Genomic DNA, 25502 nt, shown 5'->3' on the forward strand with positions numbered 1-25502 from the left:
CGCCGTCGAGGTCATAAAAACCAAGCCCTCGTAAGCTACCATGATTCTGTATCAGACTAATCGTGATCCTTGATACACAGTACTTACCTAGGTACTCAACGATCTATTTTTGTGTAACACTTTCTGAGATGTGGGGTTGTCCTGTTAATTACCTCGGGTCTACGTTTTGACGTTACTAGATAGTATACCCCTGAGGCAGGAGTGCAATCTTAGAGAAGTAAACATATTACGAATCTTTTCCAACTTTCGGGCCGTACCAAGTCGCTCACCCATAAATATCATGTAACGAAAACTATAAATAATTTTGTTGCTTAAATATTTTACCATTTCATCATGCTCTATACTACATAGCAGAAAATACGCATATAGAGCTAGAGGGGAGATTTAACGAGCCTCGGGGAGGTTGTTGGGGTGAATGTGTACATAGGGGTAAAGGGGCTCAAAATATAATACATGGTCCGAATTCCCTTATACACAGGAGGAAGTAACGCCATACGAATTTTCCCCATCCCGGCTTATGAAAAAAAGCAGAGCCGAAAATTAGCCCGTTCTATCCCTCTTGTATGCACAACATCATCCTTTTGCGCATTTGGACTTGGTAGGTCTTTCTTAATCATCCATAGTCAAATTTATTGTAGGATTCGGGTAATAAGACCAGTTGCTACGGTTCGACCTCCCTCACGGATGTTGACTTGCTGACCGGCCTCGACGGCGATGGGGTGGTGTAGAGTGGCAACCATCTCGACGTTGTCACCAGGCATGATAGCTCTAGACTTGTCCTCGGCGTCCTCAGGGAAGTGAAGGGCGCAAGCCTCGTCGGCCGTTCGCAAGAAGATCTGGGGTCGGTAGTTCTCGATGAAGGGAGTGTGTCGGCCACCTTCTTCCTTGGTCAAGACGTATAGCGAGACCATAAACTTGGTGTGGGCCTTGACGGTGCCGGGCTTGACAATGACCATACCTCGCTTAACATCCTCTCGTCGGATACCTCGTAGAAGTAGACCGGAGTTGTCACCAGCACGCGATTCTTCACAAGACTTCTTGAAGGTCTCGATATCGGTGACCTTGGTCTTGATAATTTCAGTACCCTTACCAATCAACTCAACATCCTGATCCCTCTTTAGGATACCTCGCTCAACACGACCCGAGGCGACAGTTCCACGACCAGCGATGGAGAAAACATCCTCGACGGACATCAAGAAAGGCTTCTCGAAATCACGTTGAGGGGTAGGGATCCACTCATCAACAGCTTTAAGTAGCTCATCGATCCTCGAATTACCGATATCGTCCCGCTTGCCTTCCATAGCCATCAAGGCAGAACCCATAATGACAGGAGTGTCATCACCTTCGAAGCCATATTGGGTTAGGAGCTCACGCATTTCCATCTCGACCAATTCCAACATTTCGGGGTCCTCAATGGCATCGATCTTGTTGACGAAGACGACGATCCTCTGGACACCAACCTGACGAGCGAGAAGCAAGTGCTCTCTCGTCTGGGGCATTTGACCATCGGAAGCAGCAACGACGATGATAGCACCGTCCATGCTAGCAGCACCCGTAATCATGTTCTTGATGTAATCGGCGTGACCGGGGCAGTCGACGTGGGAGTAGTGTCGGTTTTCGGTAGAGTATTCGATGTGGGCAGTAGAAATGGTGATACCACGCTTTCGCTCTTCGGGGGCTTTGTCGATAGCGCCATACTCAAGGAAACTTGCCAGTCCCTTCTCGGCCTGTCTCTTGGTGATGGCGGCAGATAGAGTAGTCTAATTTGATATAAATGATTAATTTCGTAGGGTCTTTCTAGGACACGCGTGATGATATATAAATATGTATGTTTAACCTACCTTTCCGTGATCGACGTGTCCAATGGTACCGACGTTTACGTGGGGCTTCGTTCGTTCGTAGACTGCGTAAGAACGTGTGATGTTGAGGGCAGCAGCCACATTTTGCTGTCGCACTGCGAATTGTAGTGGGTTGACGGCACTGCCAGTTCTTAGGGAGCTGCGGGAAGCGCGCAGAAAAGGCGCCAGTGTTCGCGAGAACGCCGACATTTTGATTTTTTATTAAAATAACCCTGCAGCCGAAAAGAAAAACCCAATTGACACAGAAAGAAGGGACTGGTGATGAAGAGTGGTTGAAAAAGGTGGGAGCAATTATGCGGTATGAAGACAAAAAAAAGCTTCCGAACTGCTAGAAAAATTTCATTGGAGGTTGCCGCGCCGCGTTTATTGGTCATTATGATCCACTTTCTCTTATCGAGCTGTTTGACGAGGGGGTACCCATACACGGATAAGGACTAGAACAAGAAGCTTCAAGCCCACATCCGAAGTACCGGATACTTTTACTCCCCACATTGACGAAATTCAAAATGATTGAACGTCATTGGCCAATGTCATAGTCTGTACGCAAGTCTACAGAATGTTACTTCCCTAGAACGATGAGGTTAATAACTAAGCTAACGATCACCAGTCGAAATATCTCAATTCAACCTTAAAGTTGTTCATCCTATCGATTCACACGAAGAATGAATTATGAGTACACTTCATAAAAGTATTATAATTCTGGGATCCCGAACCCATCAACTTGAAACTATGTGGCGTTGCGGGGTAGAAAAAAGAGAAAGGGTTGGGCTACTTGAATGAGAGTATCTTGAAAACCAACCACCTCTATCCTGAAAGATATATCTAGCACCGACTTCTTATGACTTCCTAGGATGGTGCCGACAAGGCGGTATATATCTCATCATATGTGACATATCCCTTGCATATCAATCCCCAAACACAATTGGCGTATGAGCGTCTACGGCGGCCATAGATTACAATATATAAGGACCCGAGACGACGGAACCGAATAATAACCCCCTACCAACATTTCCTAATCAGGACTCTATATGCAGGAAGCAAAGTTCATACCAGGTTAGCTCCCGCTCTGGCTCCACTGCCTATAGGTTAAATAGACTTCTACTAATTCTCCTATTTCAGTCCATATTCCTCCTTAATGATATCTGCTGCTCTCTCAGCAACCGCGTAGACGGTTGACTGTAGATGACCAGGGGGTAGTAGCGGGACGATACTAGCATCAACGACACGGAGATTCTGTACCCCATATACTTTCAACTTGGTGTCGACAACACCCCCTTTATCCTCCGGCAGCATCGCACATGTTCCCGCCGGGTGCCACATCGAGATGGCCCGGCCTTTGAGATACTTTTTTGCGCCTTCCAAGTCGGTAAACTTCGCCAGCGGCGTAGTCACTTTGAGTGGCTGCTTTAGGAGATCGGTAAAAGGTGGCGATCTTGCGATTTTGTGGAGATAAAGCATGTGATGTGCACTACGAAATCTACGGTTAGCATATTAACCACAATTCGACTATCTAGAGTATTCGGAAGGACTCTAGGTGTGGGTATAGGGCTAGTGACTACAACATCACTTACTAAATTTCCAAGTCAACGGGGTTCGTGAGATACTTCGGATCTATCGCAGGCGGCTCCGATACATCCTTCGATCTAATATGGACACTGCCACGAGAAAGTGGGTTTGCGGGTGTAGCAGCGAGCGATATGTGCTTGCCGGGGAAAGGCTTCACGAACTCGCCGGTCGATGGATCAGGCAGAGCGACACTTTGTCCGATGCCCGTGAGATATGTCCCTGATAGTTTAGTTGGGTCAAGCAAGCTCTTTTCAGATACCTCATAATACGCTTGAGTCCTGGCTTGCGCTCCTGGCGAAGGCCGATTCCGCTCGAGCAGGCTTTTAAGTGCCTCTCGACCCTCTTTTGATAGATGCTCGACGACAGGCATGTAAGCGCATGTCTTCATGGCGGAGGATGTGAGTAAACCACTATTCGACGTCAGTCTCTCATTTAAAACTTGAGGTCATTGCGCGGGGGCCGTATGACTTACTATTACAAATGTTAGCCTCAGGGTCATTGAATGCAATTTCGGGGATAGGCCGAAGAGAAACAGGTACATACCGAGCGCTTGGCCAAAAACTCATTCATGGCCTCTTCTATCGCCTTAGGCTCTTGTCTTGCGAGGGCGTCGAGAGTGTCTACATCATCCACCGCTTCAAATCCGATGTCGCAGACTGGATGATCCATCAGGTTCTCGCCCACTCCCTCCAAGTCTTTAACGGCCTCGATACCGTGTTTAGTTAGAAGGCTTTTGCTTCCGACACCCGAGAGCTCAAGTAGCTTCGGTGATTGCAAGGCCCCTGCAGAGAGGATTATCTCCTTGCCGGCCGTGGCAACTTTCGTTTCGGCTTCATACTGGTACTGAACACCAACAGCCTTCGTCCCTTCGAAAATAATCTTGTCAACGGGAGCTCCCGTGCGAACGTGCAGATTCTTCCGGTCTTTGATGGGATCATAATATGCTCTAGCAACGTGGTACCTCTGCTTTTCAATAGGATCTACACTTGTCACAGTGCTGAAAGCCCCGACCGATGAAACATTCAACCACGGGTCCACTTCCATGAGGTACCCTTTGCTTTTGAATGTTTCGGCCCAAGCCCTCCGGATAGGATGAAGTGGTTCGCCAGGGAAGGAAAGTTGAATCGGCCCCTTGGCCGTATCATTTTTCGCCGTCCTATGGTCTATACCTAGCTCCTTTTCTAAGTTCTTGGGTACTGACGGAGGCGTATAGACTTTGTTGTAATACGTTTCGAGAGCTTTCCAATCCCATCCGTTGTTTCCCAGGCTCGCCCAGGCATCTATTAATTCCCGGGTAGGGGCCGAGAAAATTTGCGCATTGATTATTGATGTGCCTCCTAGAGCTTTACCTTGATGCAACTTGATAGCCCGACCGTTGAGAGCTTCCTATAGAAAGGTCGGTCATTCAATCCAATACAATACCTCAGGGAGATAGGCGGGGTTGGTATACCTGAGGTTCAGTCAGGAATCCCCAATCGATCTCTGTTCCTCCCAAGGCCGCATATAAAGCGGGAGTCTTGACTCGTAAGTCCTCGCTATGGTCAGTTCCAGCTTCGAGTACCAGGACCCTCCGGCTCGTATCTTCGGAAAGGCGATTGGCAAGTACGAGCCCAGCTGTACCACCACCTACGATAATGAAATCGTATGTTTCCGACGCCATATTTCGAGCAGGAGCCAGCGTATGAACCCGTACCTATGTGTAATTGGATGTCAATGTTTAGGATCTCTTAATATCTGATACCACGCTTTACAATCGCGAGCAGTTCGTTATTATATACTCAGAAAGCGGGGGTAAGTTCCTTCGGAATTTATGACACTATCTCCATCAATTTGGAATTTTTTCATTGGGTACCAAATATTTTGAAGCTATTCAGACCCATATAAAAATCCTACTTGACCTTAGAACCCTGGTGGTCTGGTGGTTAAACCCTTGCTACATTACGACGCAACAGAATCGGTACTAGCATATTGAACGCTATACTGTTAATCTAGCATCACGTAAGACTATTAGCCAATCGATAAATGACTGATTGACTACCTAGGTACCTACATATATTGATTAACAACGACTGAGACCACCAAACTGTCAACTGATTGAAAATGCTCGTATTTCTGACACTTTGCGGCGTTGATTAGGTACCTAAGGACCTAGATGCCTAACGGCAGCTGGTTTTATTTTCGCATAGGTAAGTCCGAGGTATAATAAGAAACATGTTTAAACTGGTGGAAGATATCGCTTCAATGCTTAGGAATGTAATCGATCCAATTGGCTTGGAGCGCTAATCATTAATTAGTATAAATAGTATAGTCCAAAGAGCTGAAGTAGGAGTGAGCTCTTCTATCACGTCATACGTACTCTCCCAATGGCATTGCCACCTCTCTTCTGAAATCACGGAGTATCTATTATGTAGGGGATACGGCGCAGCCACAAGTGTCTCATTGACGCACCATCTCTAATGCCCGAACACCGATTCCGTAAACTGTACTACCTTCCTCGGTGTAGGCACCTATGCAGCTGTTGGGTAGGTATTAGGTACTCCTTCATGATAGGAATGACAATGTTGTTATAAGAGAGATCAGCAATCCCCGGCCTTTTTGGCTAGGGTTAATGCGACCTTGTATCAAATATGGCTGCAGCTCTAGCTACTATTCAGATCACTATTGTGGGATTTGTACTCTCCTTCTTATCTACAGTAGCACTCGTGTTCCGGCTTTGGTCGAGGCGAATCCAACGGTCGTCACTTGCATTTGATGATTACATGGCCATTACAGCGGCGGTGTTCACTATTAGCGCAATCTCGACATACATATCAAGTAAGTTATCATACGCAACTCCACAATTTGATGTAATAATTGTTGACGAGTAGCAAAGGTGCGTTCCTAGGAGGGTTCGGGGTCGATTCCGACCAGCTTATAATGACAAGACCGTGGAACGAAGTGACTTGCCTCAAGGTTTGTAACAAAAAATGTGGCAATTTTTGAACCAATTCTGACGATTATTTGGAATGATAGCTTCTCATGGTATGGCAACTACTTTGGGCGGTCGCCAATACGAGCGTAAAATTATCGTTACTTTCGCTTTATATCCTTCTTTTTCCAAATGACAAGTTTCGGTATGCTTGTTACTGCACGATATTTTTATCCATGGCGTACCTCGTTAGCGCTATCTTGAACACGTTTCTGCTATGCCAACCTGTGGAATATAATTGGGACAAATTAATACCGGGTGGCAAGTGCGAAAACGAGCTTGCCTCGTATATCATCGAGAGCAGTTTAAACCTTGTAGTCGACGCTATCGTTGTGGTATTACCAATGCCTATGTTATTTGGCCTACGGATGTCGCTCCGCAGAAAATTCAGTATCGCGGGGATGTTTAGTCTTGGAATTATGTAAGTAGCTGGGTAACTACTCGGACAGCATCCATTTCTCATTTGTTTATACCTGCTCATGCTCTGACTTCGTTAAAACAGTATCTGCACTGTAACCCTACTCAGAACCCTTCCGATGGCATCACCAAACCCGAAAGCTGCGTACTCTAACGTTCCCGCCACTATTTACTCTATCCTTGAGCCTTCACTTGGGGTGGTAAGCTCTTGCCTTCCAATAATTAAGCCTGCTCTGTATAAATTATGCGGGATGGGACCGTTTAGACAAATCAGTTCAGCCTCCAATAGCGCAAATGCATCCGATCTCGATCTAGGTCAGAACCACCGGTGTTCGACAGCCGCTTACCACAATGGCTTTGAACATGTCGGAGACGATGTACCTCTAGCCTATGTCCACACCGGGGGTGCACTACGTACCGATACGGATCACGGCGGAGGAGGCATTACGGTAGTTCGAAGATGGGACGTTGATAACTATCCAAATACATCTTAATTTACAACCCAACCAATCATCAGAACCCTAAAGGCTGATTTTAATTGCACACCTCTATATAAAAAGGGGGCTGGACATAAAATGAACCCCTCTTTGAGCTTCAATCGCTTGATGGATCGTCCGCCGCCACAATGTGCTGCTCGGCCCGTACTAGGTAGGTACTAAATATCTAGGATTCTATACTCACCGAGAGTATTACCTCCGTTCCGAGGGCTGAATCTCATGCCCAGCACTTCTAGTTAAATATGCATCTCGTTCGATATCAAAGGATCGCAACATAGGTAAGGTATTACGTCAATCAACTCTCAGCCCCAGCCCTATGGTAAAAAATAATACCACCACAGATAAATTATAAGATACTTGATTAATTAGCGAAATACCTGCGTACATACGCCGAAGCACTGGCGTCAGAGGTGGCAGAAAGTTGCATCTAAGTCTGAGACCAGATAATTCTGGGCGAATTTGCCACCACTAATTCCGGATTCCCGAGTATCGATTCAGCATATGTATACATTAATTACCTAACTACGAATATTGTAAATTTGCTATTATTATTGGCTATTTCCGCAATCATTATTTATTCGTCCTCAGAGTCGTAAATGGTTCGAATCTCTCTTCTGCGACGCTCTAGAAGTCGATCCATCAAGTCCCAACACACCGGTTTTATGCCTGCTAGACTGATATCAAAAATACTTCTGTCGTATTGTGATTCCCTCTCTAGCATTCTACTCTTGACCTGCTCGGTCTTTATTTTATTGTTCCATGTTTTTCTACTCCTTTGTATTTGGTACCTGAGGTATTGGACAGTAGCCAACTGGCTTGTAATGGTGCCTAATCCTGTCCCACAATCCAAAGCTCTAGCTGCTTTGAAGTCATATTCTAGCAGCTGTGGGATGTTGGTCCTCTTCAGGAAAGCATCAATGACAGGTTGCCCGAAACCAATACGTAACCAGACAGCAATTTCGTTCGTAAACTCAGTGTGACATAGTCTCATCCACAATAAACTTCTCATAGTTTCGCTCCAGCTTTCGGTATGTAGGTCGAAACATGAGATATCCATCGTTTCACTGTGGTCATCTTCTAGGAGACTGTCTCGTATACTGCTTAAGAATGAATTTCTATAGTCGGGATGATGGAATATGATGTCAAACGTGGCTAATCCGATAGAGACTAATATTGCGTAAGCTTCGTTCATGAACTTGACCTTATCACCTCGAATGAGGACTTCGATAACATTATTTAAGTGGACTCCTGTGTTTTGGCCGACGAGATTGGGCTGATGGAGTGATTTAAGGCCGAATAAATCGTATATCATTTTCTCCGTTACGCTGAATCCATGTGCACTTTCTCCCAGTAAACCAAGTATCGCTAGCCCGCTTCTTGTGTTCGTCGCCGCAGCGATAATCAATCTTCGAGTAATAATCCTGCTGCCACTGGTGCTTAACATAGCGCGGACCATTCTCTCGTCAAACCTGGAGGTAATGCTGCAAGCGTCGTCACCCGAGATGTATCCACTAGGGCTCCGGACGCGAGCGAGTAAATTGTTATATTCAGATATTCCTCCTTTAGCAGCTTCCGCAATCATAAAACGGTTGGACAGAGGTCGTACACTTGGGAGGGTTGTCAGCCATGGTATATCTGCAAGTACAGCTATATTCCATAGCTCCTTTGCGGTCTCGATGCCAAATATTCCGGCTGCCTTGCCCCACATCAGCAGCACACGAGAATGCGGAGCGGTTATTCGAATGATAAGCTCGCTTAGAGTAGCTATGCTCATAGGATCGTCTCCAATGTGATGAGGCCAATGTCGTGACGCGTAGCCAAGGAAGCTCTGGCCATTATGGCCACCGAGTAAATTTTCTTGATCTTCCCTTCCATTCGGATTTGTTACGAGTTCGCTAAAGCAAATATACTGTATGCAAATCTTAGCTAAGTATAAGTTTGGCGCCAGTCCACCGCAAAACTCGGCACCAGCAAGGTGGTGACTCTTTAGTAAGAAATCTTTGACGGATTGGTGAATGAATCGGACCCTATTGCCGCGGACGTCGATGATTACTCCAACTACTGGAGACAGCCTTTCTTTCGTTAATTTAACGCGAGTTTTCATCGCTTCCTTGGTCGACTCTGGATTATCTTGCACCAATATAGCTTCCTCCAACTCCGCAAGTGTTAAAGATCGTTGGCCATAAGTGGCCCATAATAATATCTTTTTCGGTACTTGGCTTTCCCTTCGTAGTATTTCAGTTACTATGTTGTCATAGAAGTCATCTAGTTCTGTAGGACTGTTCTGGATCATGCTTTTTACGTCCAACATCGAGAGAGGTCCCTCTGCCCGCAATCTCTTGATAACGAGAGATACCCATAGAAATGTTTGCCCAATTTGATCTTGTAGAAGCTTGATAGTTTCGTCCTTGATATTGTCATCTATTCCGATGATTTCAACCTCCTGGAGGACGAAAGCCTTTATGTCATCCGACTTGGCCATTAGGTCAATACGTAAATGCCGGGAAAGGACCCGATGTATATCCATGTCAACAGTGGGTCGGCTCAGAAAGATTGTCTTCAAGGTTGGTGGTTTACTTTGGTCGCGATGTATTGCCTTTGTCAGTCTTTCAAATAACCCTACTAATCGTCTGATCGATTTCTGATCCTTGCACTCATCTAACGCGTCAATAACACAGGTGATATTGCCGAGCATAGATGCTTGTAGGAGGCTCTCAAATAATTTCCACAGAGTCTCTTCGGATAGTAATTCGAGGTTAAGAGCCTCAACATCATACAAGATAGATGGAAAAGTGGGTTTATGAGAGTTGACTAGAAGTTGACGAATCAAGAACCTCAGTGCCGAGTTTATATTGTGGGGGATGGTGCCTTGCTCATCAAAGAAAAAGTAAATCACCACTGTCCCCATCTTCCGTACAGCAGGATCTTCGAGATGTTTGAGGAGAAATTTGGCAAGAATCGTCTTGCCCTGGGCGGCTGGACCAGTAATCCAGAGTATAGTCGATTCAGAAGAAGTCTTCCACAATTTGAATTCTTCTTTCTCTAAGAACCAACCTAGAGTACCAGGTGTCTCATCCCTGACATCGTTTCGAAATGCTTCATGCTCTGGGGCGTCAAGGGACTTGATGAAGTTCTTTTCTAATTCGGTTCTTTCTAGTTCTTATTAGTACGAAGTATATTCCATATTCCGTGACCGCTGGGGATACTAACGTTTCCGTTCGTTCGCAAACCGTTCTCTAACAATATTTGGCCCTTCAGAAACTAGCTCTATGATCCTCTTCTCAACAAATGCATAGTTATGGTCAGCTTGATCGGGAAATTTAACTAAGTCGGAATGATCTGCGTCGATTGGGAGCTGATCGTAATACTTTTCGCGTGAAGTAGCGTGTATGGCAGACATATGCTCAACCATCATCACTCTGGGACCGGTCCTTCTCCATGATGCTGTCTCATCAGACCACTGAGTAACTTGTAAGTTGGAAATCGTGAGGTTTCTTCCAGCACAATTGGACTCACCTGGACTGTTGCCGTTTCCCGTGTTTCGTAGATACTAATGACCTTGGTATCTTTAAGAGTGAAACACGAATCGAACCGTTGTGTAAGATCAGCCAGGAATCGAGACTTCGGTGCGAGGTCTCGGATAAGATTGCCATTTGGCTGCCCCTTGACCATGGTCTCGAGGCTTCCAATGTTCAACCCCCTATTGGGAACGCCGAAAAATAGGAGGCCACAACATGACATAGCTATAGCGTTGTCTTCTTTGCTACCCTCATGCGCATATACCCATGCCTACATTATATGATCAATAATAAGTCATATTGAATGAAGAGCTTGCGACAAACCTGTTTCACCACTAGTCCACCAAGACTATGGCCTATGAGGATGAGAGGCCTATTTTTCTACCAAAGTTAGCTTAACTTACCTAGGTAGTGACCCTAAAGCTAACGGCATTGGGGCTTTGTACATACTGATGTTTCATCTCTGGTGGTCTTGATTGACTCAAGAAGCTTTCGAGACAAATCAGTGATGGCGGCTTCTGAGTAGCTACCAGGAAGCCTAGTATCATAACCGTAGGTCATAATGCGAGCCGTAGGCACGGAATGGGGGAGGAAATCCCGCAGCCACATGTCGGCCTGAGATTTTGTCTTCCATGATCCAAAGGCACGACCAGCGAGGCCAGTGACGGCGATTATACTATTACTTGTCAGTTGTCGTCCTTGTCAACTACACTATAGACAGCTGCAAACCACTTACTCCACATCCACTCCATTCTCGGGGTCATATAAGGTGGTTAAACCAAGGAAATCATCATCAATCCTCAGACGCGCGGCATCTCTACCAAATTCTTTTTGCAACAATACGCGCAACTCCTCCAAATTTGGGGCGTATCTAAACGTACCGGTCGAAACCGAGAAACGAAGGGCAAGGCTCGCAACCGGCGACGGGGCATATGATAATGCGGCAAGGTTCTTGCTAGAGTCGGGTGTACTTTCGGCATCGTTTCTGATCAAGACCCGGCGAAGTCTTTCGTTTGTATCCGATCGAGGGATGTTGGAAATACGGACTGTCCAGAATAAGCGTGGTTTCGGGGTCTTTGTTGCTGGTTGTTGGGGTTGGCTGTTCCAAATGACTCTGGCTAACAGTATGCCAAGTCCAAAGATGAGACTTAGGAACAACGTCGTACTAATGCCTGTTAAATCCACCATCGTATGTCTCTGTAGGTTCTTTTTATGCGATCTATGGAGGCAATACTTACGTCCTCGAGAGTATTTCTACATGTCAGCGAAAGGAGAAAAGGAGAGTTAATGCGAAAGGGAGCCGATGGCTTGAAGCATTACTCCGCCCCGCCCGGCATGTAGGTATATTCGTAAGTGGCCAATCAAGTGACGTTGGTTGCCTAAGTAAGTCTGCACGATTGGTGGGAGGCTGTGAAATTTTGCGGTGGCGCTTAGCTGATTGTGAGTAACATGTAACTCTGCTCTACTGTCAGCAAGAAACCTCTTAGATCAATTCAAGAGATTATGCATTAGGGTAGATATATTCTTCTTTTTATTCAGAAACGTTTGCTAGCTGTCCCGATAGCTGTACATCGATAGTAAAGCAGTTGTGGGATGGGAATCAAGTTACTACCTAGATAGGCAGATGGGCAACCGTGAAAATGACGGAATAATACTGTTGAATTGCTATATTCTAGGTGCCTTGAATTCTAGCTCGGCTTTCATGATTTTTATGACTTCCCACATGTGTGTTGCTCCCGAATGCTGAAAATCGAACTACTCAGATGTGCGCCTCGAAGGGGATTGTGGTGTTCGAATTGATCATGAAACATCGGGAACTTGACGAATTGGTCGCGTAGATCGTGGTACGCCATCATAACCTCCACCTCTTCAGCTGTTTTGCCGTGTAGTAATTCGTAGTCCCCTTGTGACCGAGGGTCACTACCCGGGCTCGCCATTGATGCTCTACCGCTCAGCGACTTCCAAGGCTTCTCGTCACAATCGCAAGTCGGCCACTCGCCCTCGTCATCCGAGTCAAATTTCGGCTTGGGGGGTACGACCCCCTTGTCAAAGTATGCTCGGATATGGTTTATCGTGCAAAGCGAGACACACGCGAGGGTGCAGTGACCTTCTGCTTTCTGCTCCACTATGCTTGCATTCGAGAACTTGCGCGTCATCTTCAAGGCGGCGTGTAATGGTGTAACGGGATCGAGATGGTTGGATAGGAATAAAACGGGGAAGCTTGTGTTAATCGGTTTCGGCTTGTGAATGGGGTGGTCGTCCCATCGCATCGGCGGATCTTTCGTTTCGATATCCCATCCGTTACAGCCCAAATTGAGATTCACGCCCATCCACTAAGACACCCAGTTAGCTTGGTAGACGGGAGAAGTATTTGAGCACTTACAAGATCGGCAAACCAAGAATGAGAGGCCATCTTCTCGAACCGTTTCTGGAGGCTGGGGATGTCTTCGTCGAGCTGCTGAACGTTAGAACTAATCTAGGAAGAAACGATAACGGAGCCTGAAACCCTCATACCTTATACCGTTTGTCACTACACGCGATTACTTTCTGAGCGTCGTCGGGCCATACGGGTAGAGTTAAGTTGTGGCATAGAAGCGCTGGTGTTGGGCTAGCAACGAACGCATCCAGCTTGCCATCGACAAGCGCCTTAAGAAGTTTAGCAAGGTTGGGGAAACCACCGTTCGGTGCATATATCGCGGAGAATATGATCCTCTTGAAGTCGCTAGCTGTTACCAACACAGGAACATTCGCATGCAATGGCAAGACAATCGCGGGCTCCTTCTCCAACTGGGCCATCGTATCGTAAAACCGCTTCTTGACATCTTCAGGTCTGTCGCCGAGCTGGAAGAAATCACATTGTGGTCCTGCCTCGGCACAATACACGAAGAACTTCTCCCATATCTTATCGGCGTCAACGACGGCATCGAAAACGGCGTTTACATAATGGTCGGCGTCGACAACACCATCTAAGACAACCCGGCCGACTCTGTCCGGGAACAACGACGCAAAAGTTGCACCGAGTAATGTCCCATAAGAGAAGCCCCAGTAAACAAGTTTCCCTTTGGTGCTATCCTGAGGTTCATCATCGGTCTTTGACTCTTGCATGCAGTTAGCACGTTTGTCATCAGAGGTTGATCTCCATTGGTCCCAGGCGTCGACGATGGAGAGCATATCTCGCGCAACGTTCAATGTGTTTGAGTACCGGAAGATACTATTTTCACCATCAGCCTCGTCGATTCGTTTACAGAGCTTGGAAAGTGCTCTTGATCGAACGTCGAGCTTGCTAAGGGCGACGTTGCTGGAGTTAACAAGACCAACGTCGTGTCCCGATGCATCCCAACTCAATCGGTTCATGAGAGCAATATTCCGCTCGTCGAGATCAAAGGGGCCGTCGATTGCTGCGAAACAATCGGCTTTGGGCGTCGTACTCCCGACTCCTCGTGGGTCGAACCCGATGACATCGCGGTCTTGGCCAACTATGGTTTGAAGCTTTTGGGCGGCGGTCAGGGAGAATATTACTCCACTACCTCCGGGGCCGCCGGGGTTGAGAAGCAGGGGTGATTCGGAGTAGGAAGACGGGTCATCGGTACGGTTGATACCAGGTTTCAAAATTAGGGCTATATGCACTTTTGGGTTGTCTTTGGACTCGCTCAAAGGTCGATGGTAATCCATAGGCACTGTCAATCGAGCACATTGGAAATTGCCGCCATATACGGCGAAGCATGGTTGCCAGATGAGTTTGTCGCTGGGTGTAATCTGTTTTACGTGGATGTGGCTGTCAATTGGCTGCAATTTGACAAGATAATAACTTGTTCAAGAGGGCTTACGTTTGACCACTCAGTCCATCCGTCCGGGGTTATTGAAGACGTCCGATTATCTGAGCCGGGACGGTGGTAACCATAGTAAATGCGGCCATGGCCAAAATGACTGACAATTCCAATGCCAGTTACAATGGCCAGACCAATCGCACTCAAACGACGCCAGGTCCAATTCGATTCCTTCGCCGGCGGGCGGGATCCCAGCCGAATCGCTCCATCCCGCTTCTCACCAAGGAGAGACGATTCAAGGGATGTCATGATCTTAACGCATTTGGCGATTGTCTATAGGGAAAATAATTGACGGATTGAACTATCAGGGACAGTGAACGAACGTGTACCCCTACAAAACAGCTCCAGCTGAAAAAGCATGTAGGATGCCGCGTTGTATTGCTGCCTCATTGATTGATAGGCAGACGCCACTGACCGAGTCCTATGCAAGCAGCCGAAGGAGTTAGGCGGGATTGGCTCCCTTTCCATGTAACCTCTTCATTTATCCCAGACGGATAAAGCAAAATCAATTTGTCAAACACTGTACTTCGTGGAACGTATGACGCTTCATCTAGAGAAGAGGATTTCAACGCCTTTCTGTTCCTTATAAGCTAAAGCCATTCTCAATCTCATCGCTAGTGAAGTTGACGAAGATAGATTCTTCAAGATTACCCAGCTGCCTAGGTCGAGGTGGTTGGGGAAATCAGTTGTGGCCCAGGTTGAAGACATGGATGGATCCACGCAGCGACCGTGCGAATACGATCAAATTGGAACTACTCGGAGTTCCAATTTTTCCCCAATTTCCCCCGCAGTGGGCTTTGCAAGACGCGCAAGACTTCGGAGTTTCTCAATCGACGGAAGAGCGTAGGAATTCTCCATCATATTGTTCAGTATCCGACCCGTCATCGAGTACCAGAAAGAATCCAAGCATCAGGTTCAGGAAGGAAAAGGAGAGACGCACGTGGCGCTGTACTAAAAACGGCCAAGCAAGTAGTCGTTTCCATTCTTACTGTATGTTGGTTTAAGACTATCTCTTGGCTTTGCTTCATCGACGGTCCCTGATGCGGCAGCGGGTAACGTGCTAGTTGGTCCGGTCATGACTGACTTGGCGGTAAACCTTGGTATGAATCAAGCTCTAGATTCTCGAAGATCTCCCTTTGCTCGTGTCTTTCGCAGGTTTGTAAGCTCCTTGGTGCCTCTTCGTCCAATCTTGAGTTTCTATTCATAGTAACTAGGGGCATCGTGGAGTTCTTGACTCTCTACTGGGTTCGTGGCACTTATCTTGACGTCTGAGTGTTGAACAAAAATAGGTATATTTTGTATGATCTACAACTCCCAGCGAACGCTATTATATGCAATTTTGTCTGTATCAGCTAAGCACATAGTCATCTTCCTTTGCTTGTTTATGTCTAATTGGTAGACTCGCTATCTATTTCTAAATTCCCTACTTGATGACGACGGGTACGCGAAATAACCACTAGTCCGAAATCACTCGCCAGCCTCAACCGCTTATTCTTTCTTCATCGATGAAAGGCGCGATGCAATTTCGGTGCTACTAACTGTATTCTCTACGCGTCTACAAATGCTACTCTTCCAAGGGGGGTACGTTGCCCAACTAGTTAATGAACTCCTTTGCAGCCTTGGCTGTATTAGTTACTCTCAACATCAAGACAAAGCGTCCTAAAGATTTATCTTGATCGTCGGCGGATTCTTTCAAGATGGACCAATCAGTAAATCCCTCGGCGACGAAGCTTATAAGTGCTTGGGTACAGTGGACGCGGGGGTTGATGGGATCCCCTGTCGCTTGGCAGGTCTCAAGACTGACTGACCCGCTCTAGATTGATACTCATCTCACACAATTCGCCTCTTGCCTTATTCTACCTTACAGTATCTCCGAGCTGTCGCATTGACTGACCTACTGCACTTGGCGGGTTCAGCCAAGAGCCTCATTGTCACGTTCTTAGAACGGGTCAGAGTTGCTTCCGTGATTTTGTTTTCTGCTACCCCGGCCATCCACCTCTGTTTCAAGCGCCGATAACGATGTTTGGACTCCGCTCCCAATAGCGAATAATGAAGACAACCTGCTAGAGATCTTTTCCCGCCACCGACGTGATACGTGAAACACCCTGCTAGAGATATTTTTAACATATAATTCTAAGAAGGGGAAACACCTTGGCATCGGAGGAGAATGGATATCCCATGTCGTTCACCTGCCTTGGCCACTTGGCTTTCGAGGTCCCGACTCGATAGATAGGAATATCCGATCGTCTAGGATGCTTTCCCTTCGACCTATATGAAGGCCATCGTTGGCCCCGACTTGAGAGATTTAGATTCACTCAGCTGTGCTCAAGTCATCGTCCCAACTTTTTGGTTTCCCGGTCTCTTCCCTAATTTTTCCTTGAAACAGATTAATTCTGTCTTTTGATTCTTCCGCTGGTCGCCGCTGGTCGTTTTATACTACTGTAATATCTATTCCCACTCTTTTATATCCCAAGCAAATCAAGCCAAGACAGCCCCACGAGCATCTTCCAAGACACAACAGCCAAGATGGTCAGTTATCGAATGATTGCCGTTGCCGGCTTCCTTGCCAGCGTCAACGCTCTTCCTTTGAACATTAACCTTGGTGCTTATTCCCCCGCATTGTATGTGCTCACCCCCCGCCGAGATATAGTCGGCCAAGATAGTCTAATCAATATACAGGGTAGTCGGTGATGGTGAAATTTCATTCGGAGGGGGTCAAGATGTGACGAATCTAATGAACGCTTTGGAGGGTGCCGCTGTCAACGCTGCTACCGGAACAACTGGAGGTGCAACCGAAAATGCTGCTGCTGCCCCCGTCGCCGCTGCCGCTGAGCCTAGCGCAACTCCCGTCAATGGAAACGGTGTTGTAGCTACGGAAAACCAGAGCCAAGCCGCCGCCGAGACTCCCGCGGCTGCTGAAGTCGCTGAGACCCCCGCTGATACCAACGCTGCGGTAGACCCCAACCTAGAGGAGCAAGGTACGTCATCAAACGATATATCTTCAATAATGATGAATACTAACGGCACTTCAGCGACTCAAATATCCGGCCTACAAGGAATGGGCAAGGAAATCGCTCCTCGAGACTCTGAAGCCCCCAAGGCCAAGCGTGACCTAGCTGGTTTCGACCGAGCCCTTACCTACGCCGAGGCTGCCTTGACTAAGGGTCCGTTGGTCCAACTTGGTACTGGTGAGGGTGGCGCTGGTGTCGGTATCATTGTCGACAACAACGACGGTACCGTCGGCGCCGCCAACAACAACCGAAACGGAGCTGCTGCTAAGCGTGATGAGACTTCTGCGTCACAGCCACGCCGCCGCACTAAGGTTACCCGCATGTATGTCAAGCGCGGTGTCCCAGCTGGTGAGTTGAATACCTTCCCCAAAATTTGATCTTAGAAATGCATTGCATACTAACAAGTACCTTCTGAAAGCTATCCAGACATCTAGTGAAGTCGAAACTCGTTCCGTCGAGTCCCTCCCTATCGCCAAGATCCCAGCAGTGGCCAAGCGACAGAGTTCTTCGTCGGACGTCATCGACTCTATCAACCTAAACGTTGATGACAGCCAAGGATTCACGATGACATTCGTCGAGACGACAGAAGATGACGATGCCACGGCAGAGGAGACGCAAGAGTAAAGAGACGGTTATTAATAATTTATTACCTATTTAGAACTCGCTATTTACTTTCTGCCTCTTTTCCATCCATGTACAATTGGCATTTTCATCATCGTTTTTTTGATACCATATCTGGGAGTCTACGGGGAACAAGGGACTGATGGTTGGGACGATTCATCACATACGAGCGGCACATGTTTCTTTGGTTTGGTTACGTTAATCTCTCGGGGCTCTCAAAAAGATGATTGCTTTGGCTTATAAAATCTACATTAGTCAGTAGTATAAACAATTCAAAACGACCGGCCTGTTTATCTCGGGTCGAGACCGGTAAAAACCATCTTCAATTGTTTATAGCGACTCTACAACTGCCTTCAGAGGTCATGATGATGTGCTATTCAATACCTAGATGGCCTCTGCTAAACCAAGATCTTTGATATCAAATCATGTAGTAATTACTAGATATTCGCGCATCCCACAGGAATTTCACGCATCACCCAACACAACCAACCAGCAATCCATCAATCCGTCCCATCCTACACATCCACCCGCCTGGCTCCCTCTTCCTATTCCCACCATTCCCCAATCCAACTACCGCGAAACTGACGATACCATGCACAGCGATAAACTGCGCGAATTTCCGCTTCCGGACAGGGCATACGTACCCCCATGAAAAATCGGGTGTTTCAACACACCAGACGCTGCGACAAGGCCAAGATATAAGAGTAGATCGCCAAGAGCCTCATCAAAAAAAATCCTCTGCCGCGCCGCGACGACAACTACCGGGGCCCCACACTAAGGACCCTTACACAAGTCTCTTTTCGCTGCTTTTAGCTTCTTGGCTTCAGATACTTCTGGATTCACAGGTCCCAACTGCAGCAGAGGATGTCTTTACTTAGCCAAGTGACATCGATATCAAACATGCATTTGGGATCGTCCACAAATTGTAAAATTCTCGTGATAAGAATCAGCAATTAAACCCCATGATCACAAAGCTAAGTTGGCGAGAAGAACCCACCACCCGCACAGACTCCCCACACACGAAGCCTACCTAGTAGTCTCTCAGGGGTGGACCAGTCTAGATGCTTGAACCTCGGATTTTCAAATTATCAAGTAGCACTACTATATTCCTAACTCCAAGGCCTCGACACTTCCATGTGGACGGAACTGTGTGTTCAAGTCCCGGTGTCAACACCTAACATCCTATAACCTCCACGGATGCACCTCTATACCCTCAGATCCTATACCCATACAGTCCAGAGTCTAGAGCTTACTCTAACATCCCCCCAAATCACCTTCCCTCCCCCCAAGCCCTAAACCCCTCATTCTTCTGCTTCTGCCTCGTATTCCAGCCCAACTTCGCACTAATACTATTAACCCAATCCTCACTCCTCCTGCCCTGCGGCTGCACACTAGCAAACGGGAACCGACTCGCGCTAATCGTCACATAGTCCCCAGGGAACAATTCAATGCGCTCGCGTCCGTCGAACGAAGCCCAACTGTTGGTGCGCGCGTCGTAGGGCACACCGATGCGTAGGACGATAGTATCGGGAAGTATTATAGGACGGAAGGATAGCGTGTGTGCGCAGATCGCGGTTACTAGCATGACTGGGTTCTCTGGGTGGCAGAGCGAGCCTCCGGCTGCTAGGTTGTAGGCTGTTGAGCCGGTGGGTGTGGATACGCAGACCCCGTCTGCTAGAACGGAGGTGAAATGCTCGTCGTCGCCGAAGATTTCGGTTTGGGACATTGCTGGTGAGGTTTAGTATACAATTCGTGATGTGTCTGATTTGATTTGATTGGGTAGGTGGTGAATGGGGCACTTACTCGCATTAGGACCTCTGTCTACGACGATTTCGTTAAGGATCTCATAGGTTCCGTCTGGTTTATGGGTGCGTTCATCGTCTCGCTCCTCTCCGATAAGTTCCTCAATTAGATCTCGTTTGCGATGGACCTTGTTTCCATCCACAACATCGTTTTCTGGCAATTGGTCGGGTTTCTTTTGGCTTCTCATGACTGTACCTTCAAACCGCAGACGCAAGCTTACGGTTACACCATCTCTAAAAGCCGTGTTGAGGATGTCTTGGTACTCGTTGAAATCGAATTTAGTAAGAAATCCGAGGCTTCCTAGCGAGAAACTGAGTACCGGTGGTACTATTCGCTGAAATAGCCAACTGGCGTAGAGTACTGTTCCATCGCCTCCCAGGGTAATAATAAAATCAAACGTATGTGGTCGCCTGCGGCATATCTTCTCCGTCCAGAAGCGCAACCGACTATCCACTGCGCTTTTTGGAGTATGGCCATCAATATGGTTGCCATCATCGTCCTCTTGTTGCAGTTCCCGTAATAGTCCAGGTGCATCGAATTCTTCGTTTTCCTCTAGGCTTTCTTCCACATAGACAATATACCTAACATCTCTGTCCTTACTCAGAAGCCACTTAGCTACAGCTCTTGTCTTTGGTATCAACTCGCGATCATAAGCCTTGGTTAGAAGGAATATCCTTCGAGCTTTGAATTTCAGTCGTATGCTACCCAGCCTCCTGCTTAACTCTCGAACTCCCCAGGCCATATCGGTCAGCTCTTTCTTTGTGAGTAGCCGGCTATTGACACCCTCATGATGATCCAAGTTAGCTCTCCCCTTTTTAACCGCATCCTTCCACGATTTTTCGTCAATTTGCCCAGCTTCGGTACTGACATCACTCTCCAATTCCACGGCTGAGGCAGGGGCTGGCGGGGTAGCAGTTTTCCCTTTTGGCTCAACATAATCATCTAAACCGACTTCGCTGGTGACATCCTCATGTTTATGATTATTAGTTTCCCGAAGTCTATCATATCTGTGGCCTTCTAGAAATTGGTGAACTAAACATTGAGTGGCGGATGGTTTGGCTCTGGAATGTGCGAACTTAGGTCCGTCCGTTTCACTGTAGATCAATGAACTTTTCCGTCGATATGGGTTTCCCGGATCGAAAGTAACCTACACAAATGATTATTTAATTTTATATCATTATTAATGTTAAAGAGTGAGATGTAAATCATACCTCAAGCGTATTATTATCCCCATCACTCGCGCTGGAATGATGATCATCGAGCTGATTGTACTCATCATCTCCCGATCGGTCGACTCCGACACCCTCCTTCATTCTAATGTTCGACATAAAAATGAAAACGTGTTCGATACGATGTATTAATAAATTATCGTACAGTCTGATGCCATATGTGATTATGCAAATAAGTCTCTCAAGATAGTTTACAGTTTAAATATCGCTCACAATTCAATTCCACCCCAATATTTAAGAAACAAACGGAAAACCCCCGGACCTTAGAAGACCTTAGAAGTCATTGCGTCAGTTCCAGCGCTAGGTTCCCACTATAATCACTATAACATCTCACCGCGACCGGGTTCTTACTCATCCCCGCAGTTTCTTTATCTATATCTTATCGATTAGATTGTACTCTTATAAATATCGAGCTAAATCCGCTTTGCATAAAACCTACCAACTTCTTAAATTCTTTCATAAAACTCTTATGCAAGACCCCTATTTCACGATCGAGAAGATTTGCTATGTTAATTACCTAGGTACTTGGGTATATACGATTATAATAATTACTATATAAAAATCCTGAAGGTTTAAATAATTATTGACCATTCATGGTCTTCCATAATTCTTTAACTCCTATCTCGTTGTTCTAGTCAACCCCAATGATCTGTATACGGATCTTCTCGTATAGGAGGATCACGGAAATAATCCTGGAAGAATCTACGCAATAAATCATCATCTTCAACACTAGGCGGTTTCCTAATATCTACAGGAGATTTCTGTGCGTTAGGGTTTTTGCGTTTCTCTTCGTTCCATTTCCTCTGCGCTTCATCAGCCGCAGTATCCCCTTGAGCGATGGCCTGCTCGATAGTATCGAGGAGTTCCTTTAACGACGGCCGATCTTGACGATGATGTGCCATACATCGTGCTATCAATGTACGCAGCGTTTCACTATATGGTGCGAATTCAGGATATATTGGGGTGCCAACTAAATATGGAGCCCATGTGTTGAGGCCTTTGGTCGATCCGTCTGGCATTTTTATTTGGCACACTCGTGGCTCCCACTCATCATCGCTCGCCCAGTATAAACTCAAGGCATTGAACATGAGCTACTCGAAAAGTTAGCAGTCGTATTAAAAGCTTTGAGTGCCACCACCTCTCAATTGCTTCAACAGGGGCTAATATTAAAGAGGCAAACGTACCAACCCTGCACCCCAGATATTAGTATGCGGTCCAAAAGAGCCAGCTTCCACCACCATCCCTCGATTCCGTTGTTCCTATACCGATTTTTAGTATTTCGACGAGTCATCCCCAGAATGTGGGTTTGGTCTAACATACCGGCGCTTGGTAACCAGGTTTACCAACATTGGCTACCGCGATTTTTCTATATACGATCAGAAAGCGCCTAGAATGACAATCCTTGGAAACCTTACATGTCATTCGACCACTATTTGAGAAATTAGTTAGTTATAAGAACCGAGCATATAAAGGGGGGCTATGGTAGACTCACTCCTTCATCCCATTCCTGTGTGAGTCCGAAGTCCGCCAGCTAATAACAACATCAGCACGAAGATTCCCTTTTTTTAGGTCCCAGTCAAACCTCACCTTAAATCGTGGGATCAGCCCATGTTCTGGTATGTCGTCGATTGTATTAAAGGGGTTGTCTATGAATACTACATACGGTTAGCATGGACATTGTCACATTTATGATGGGAGTAATACTATTAAAAGGGTGCATATCGAAATGAATAATCGGTCGGGGGTTTTCTCCATCCTGAATAACTTCTCTGTACACTTCCGGCACATTGTTATGCTGGGGCGGTGGATAGGCCATTCCTATACAAGCTCTAGCAACTAATATTTTATCAGCAAGATCGCCCATCATAACGGCGTCTCTATGTGCTTACGGCAGAGGAATAATCTCCACAGGACGCGTTGTGGTACGAATTCTAGTTTCTTCTCATGATCGGGAAGCGATTGGTTGTACGACATCGACTCATTCACGCGTACTAATAACTCGTTTAATTCACATCTTTCGAAGTATTCCATTATCATTAAATTCGCCGAACCGTCATCCAAATCGGGGCTATTGTATATATCCTCGAGAACTTCCTCGGACGGCCATCGGAGTTGGACGAAATGTTCGGCGGCTGCAAAAGTTTCCTGACACTGACTATCAGCACCACTCATTTCGCATTATACTGAATAAATTGATAGCGCTTACCAACATCCATAATACTTCCATTCGGAAATATTGGTCATTTTCGTCAACCGGAGCTTTGACAGCGAAGTCTTGTACAGGTCGGAAAGCCCGGTCTATCTCGGTCCATAGTGTCGCTATCCCTGAACTACCGAATCCCAAGACCCTTCTATATGCTATTGACCTCGCATTTTCCTGGAAGAAGTTTCTAGTTCGGTGGTATGTCTCTCGAGCGTTATAAAACGTCTCGTTTAAGTCCGCTTGCCTATATCGTATGAATGGCCGCACTAAACAGCACCGTTATTAGCAATTATTAATGGATAGGAGAAGTGGATTGTCGCACGCTGAGGTGAACTCATTATGTTGATCTATTACGAAAACCTCCCTATAATATCCCAACCCGAATGGCCAATAGCAACTTAAAACAGGGGCTCTAGAAGGCAGATATAAAAAGCTACAACACAACATGATAAAATAATAGCAAATAGCAGCTACGATGATAATTCATGATTGTCTATCGCACTAATCATATTTAGGAGTCAGCTGCTTCCGGTAGAGACAAAGACGTCTGTACGTGGTCTTCAGTCTCATCATCAACAACAAAGAGAACACAACCAGGTACAATAAGGGTGCTTGGTCATTTTTGATAACTTTCAAACTGAATCATCACCAAACTACGCTATCGCGGTGGTTTGCTACTCGTGTAGTCAAATAGGACAGCTTGTTCCCCCATAAGCTCGTACGACAGCAACCACCGCCGGAGCTACGGCTGCGAAATATTTCAAAATGTGAATAGCATCGCACAGCAAAAAGTTATTTCAATCATTAGTAATAAATAAATTTAGTTAGAACAGCACCTACATAGGACCAACATAATATTTAATACTCTACGGCGCAGTCATTTGTAAACGACAGCGTGGTGATGCACATCTCCTCGGCCTTACTGAGCCGCAAATAATTACACATCGGCCCCGCCCGAAATCTGAAGAAACCAACATCGACGGCTTTTGAACTGCGATCGGAAATTCCGGGTCGGTGGATTTATTATATGCGGGAACTCACCTCGAATTAGAACTCCGAGATCCCGGCTTATCCCCGTGCCGAGCTGTTGGCACACAATGACGGCTTTTAGAGCTAACTAACAGCTCTGGCGCGGGGTTGCTATTACGTACCTCTTCATAGTCTCTTATGACTCCTCATCGGCTCGTAAATAAAAAGCCTATTTCCTGAGATCTGATTCTAGAAAAAGACATCGAATACAACATAATCTCATAAAGCGAGTATATCAGAAACTCATCGTGAAAATGGCTGAACAACCAAGACTCGCTACCCTCGATGTGAGTACCACGGGTTTCCATCGGCTTAATAATACCTACTAACTAACATATCTTTAGTCGACGATCGTTGACCGACTCCCCCCCTACTCAAAGTTACTCTTCGACGCCAAAACCAAGCGCGGTCTAACCTTCGAGTCCATCGCAAAGGAACTAGGACGCAGCGAAGTCGCCGTCGCCGCGATATTCTACGGACAAGCGCAAGCCTCCGCGCAAGACATCGAAAAACTAGCCAACATACTAGGACTTAAAGATGTCGTCGAGACTTCGATGAATGTGATTCCCGACCGTGGACGCGCTGGACCGATGCCACCCGTAGAACCCCTCATTTATCGGTTGTACGAGATCGTGCAGAATTATGGGTATGCGTTTAAGGCTGTTCTGAATGAGAAGTTTGGCGATGGGATTATGAGCGCGATTGCGTTTTCGTCGAAGGTTGAGAAGGAGGTTGATAATGATGGTGTTACGTGAGTTGTTGCCCTTCCTTGGTGTGTTGGTGGGTATTGTGGGTTCTGATGCTAATGAGATGGCAGTTGGGTCAATATTACACTCCGAGGAAAGTGGTAAGTCTTCCTTTATGAGACATTCTGCTGTTTTCGTGTATTTTTGTGACTAATGTTGGATAGGCTACCGTACACTCGATTCTAAACGGATGGTATTCTGCACTACG

General features: G+C 46.5%; 9 protein-coding genes across 9 annotated transcripts; 3 read left to right on the top strand and 6 right to left on the bottom strand.

Moving 5' to 3' along the window:
• Positions 1–478: 478 nt before the first annotated feature.
• F4822DRAFT_187728 (translation elongation factor Tu) lies at positions 479–2177 on the bottom strand. The gene is made up of 2 exons (XM_051453507.1): positions 1842–2177; positions 479–1760 (listed from the first exon to the last, which is right to left on the bottom strand). The coding sequence occupies exons 1-2, from the start codon at positions 2046–2048 to the stop codon at positions 630–632; spliced, it is 1338 nt and encodes a 445-aa protein (XP_051317284.1). The 5' UTR covers positions 2049–2177; the 3' UTR covers positions 479–629.
• A 187-nt stretch (positions 2178–2364) lies between these two features.
• Positions 2365–5085, bottom strand: F4822DRAFT_442472 (putative GMC oxidoreductase; the record flags this gene model as incomplete). Its single annotated transcript, XM_051462987.1, has 4 exons — positions 2365–3327; positions 3431–3835; positions 3988–4811; positions 4876–5085. 4 exons carry the CDS (start codon positions 5083–5085, stop codon positions 2970–2972), a joined length of 1797 nt encoding a protein of 598 aa, XP_051317285.1. The 3' UTR covers positions 2365–2969.
• Positions 5086–6052: 967 nt separating this feature from the next.
• On the top strand, positions 6053–7304 carry F4822DRAFT_427359 (uncharacterized protein; the record flags this gene model as incomplete). Its single annotated transcript, XM_051460724.1, has 4 exons — positions 6053–6239; positions 6298–6377; positions 6438–6814; positions 6896–7304. The coding sequence occupies 4 exons, from the start codon at positions 6053–6055 to the stop codon at positions 7302–7304; spliced, it is 1053 nt and encodes a 350-aa protein (XP_051317286.1).
• Positions 7305–7523: 219 nt separating this feature from the next.
• On the bottom strand, positions 7524–12130 carry F4822DRAFT_396967 (uncharacterized protein). The gene is made up of 7 exons (XM_051457585.1): positions 11562–12130; positions 11276–11501; positions 11150–11206; positions 10824–11096; positions 10518–10767; positions 7649–10460; positions 7524–7585 (listed from the first exon to the last, which is right to left on the bottom strand). Exons 1-6 carry the CDS (start codon positions 12011–12013, stop codon positions 7882–7884), a joined length of 3837 nt encoding a protein of 1278 aa, XP_051317287.1. The 5' UTR covers positions 12014–12130; the 3' UTR covers positions 7524–7585; positions 7649–7881.
• A 404-nt stretch (positions 12131–12534) lies between these two features.
• On the bottom strand, positions 12535–14901 carry F4822DRAFT_427361 (alpha/beta-hydrolase; the record flags this gene model as incomplete). Its single annotated transcript, XM_051460725.1, has 4 exons — positions 12535–13158; positions 13209–13280; positions 13340–14581; positions 14653–14901. 4 exons carry the CDS (start codon positions 14899–14901, stop codon positions 12535–12537), a joined length of 2187 nt encoding a protein of 728 aa, XP_051317288.1.
• Positions 14902–16519: 1618 nt separating this feature from the next.
• F4822DRAFT_187921 (uncharacterized protein) lies at positions 16520–18382 on the top strand. The gene is made up of 4 exons (XM_051453508.1): positions 16520–17273; positions 17332–17630; positions 17685–18011; positions 18082–18382. Exons 1-4 carry the CDS (start codon positions 17179–17181, stop codon positions 18285–18287), a joined length of 927 nt encoding a protein of 308 aa, XP_051317289.1. The 5' UTR covers positions 16520–17178; the 3' UTR covers positions 18288–18382.
• Positions 18383–19051: 669 nt separating this feature from the next.
• F4822DRAFT_188022 (ATP-NAD kinase) lies at positions 19052–21596 on the bottom strand. The gene is made up of 3 exons (XM_051453509.1): positions 21299–21596; positions 20088–21234; positions 19052–20012 (listed from the first exon to the last, which is right to left on the bottom strand). The coding sequence occupies exons 1-3, from the start codon at positions 21413–21415 to the stop codon at positions 19555–19557; spliced, it is 1722 nt and encodes a 573-aa protein (XP_051317290.1). The 5' UTR covers positions 21416–21596; the 3' UTR covers positions 19052–19554.
• Positions 21597–21775: 179 nt separating this feature from the next.
• Positions 21776–22523, bottom strand: F4822DRAFT_396980 (uncharacterized protein). The gene is made up of 2 exons (XM_051457586.1): positions 22501–22523; positions 21776–22407 (listed from the first exon to the last, which is right to left on the bottom strand). The coding sequence occupies exon 2, from the start codon at positions 22402–22404 to the stop codon at positions 21952–21954; it is 453 nt and encodes a 150-aa protein (XP_051317291.1). The 5' UTR covers positions 22405–22407; positions 22501–22523; the 3' UTR covers positions 21776–21951.
• A 2072-nt stretch (positions 22524–24595) lies between these two features.
• Positions 24596–25501, top strand: F4822DRAFT_188091 (cyanate hydratase). Its single transcript, XM_051453511.1, has 2 exons — positions 24596–24835; positions 24893–25501. Exons 1-2 carry the CDS (start codon positions 24803–24805, stop codon positions 25301–25303), a joined length of 444 nt encoding a protein of 147 aa, XP_051317292.1. The 5' UTR covers positions 24596–24802; the 3' UTR covers positions 25304–25501.
• Position 25502: the final 1 nt, after the last annotated feature.

The sequence above is a fragment of the Hypoxylon trugodes genome (assembly GCF_022578975.1).
Source record: "Hypoxylon trugodes strain CBS 135444 unplaced genomic scaffold F4822scaffold_3, whole genome shotgun sequence".
In the NCBI taxonomy this organism is placed as follows: domain Eukaryota; kingdom Fungi; phylum Ascomycota; class Sordariomycetes; order Xylariales; family Hypoxylaceae; genus Hypoxylon; species Hypoxylon trugodes.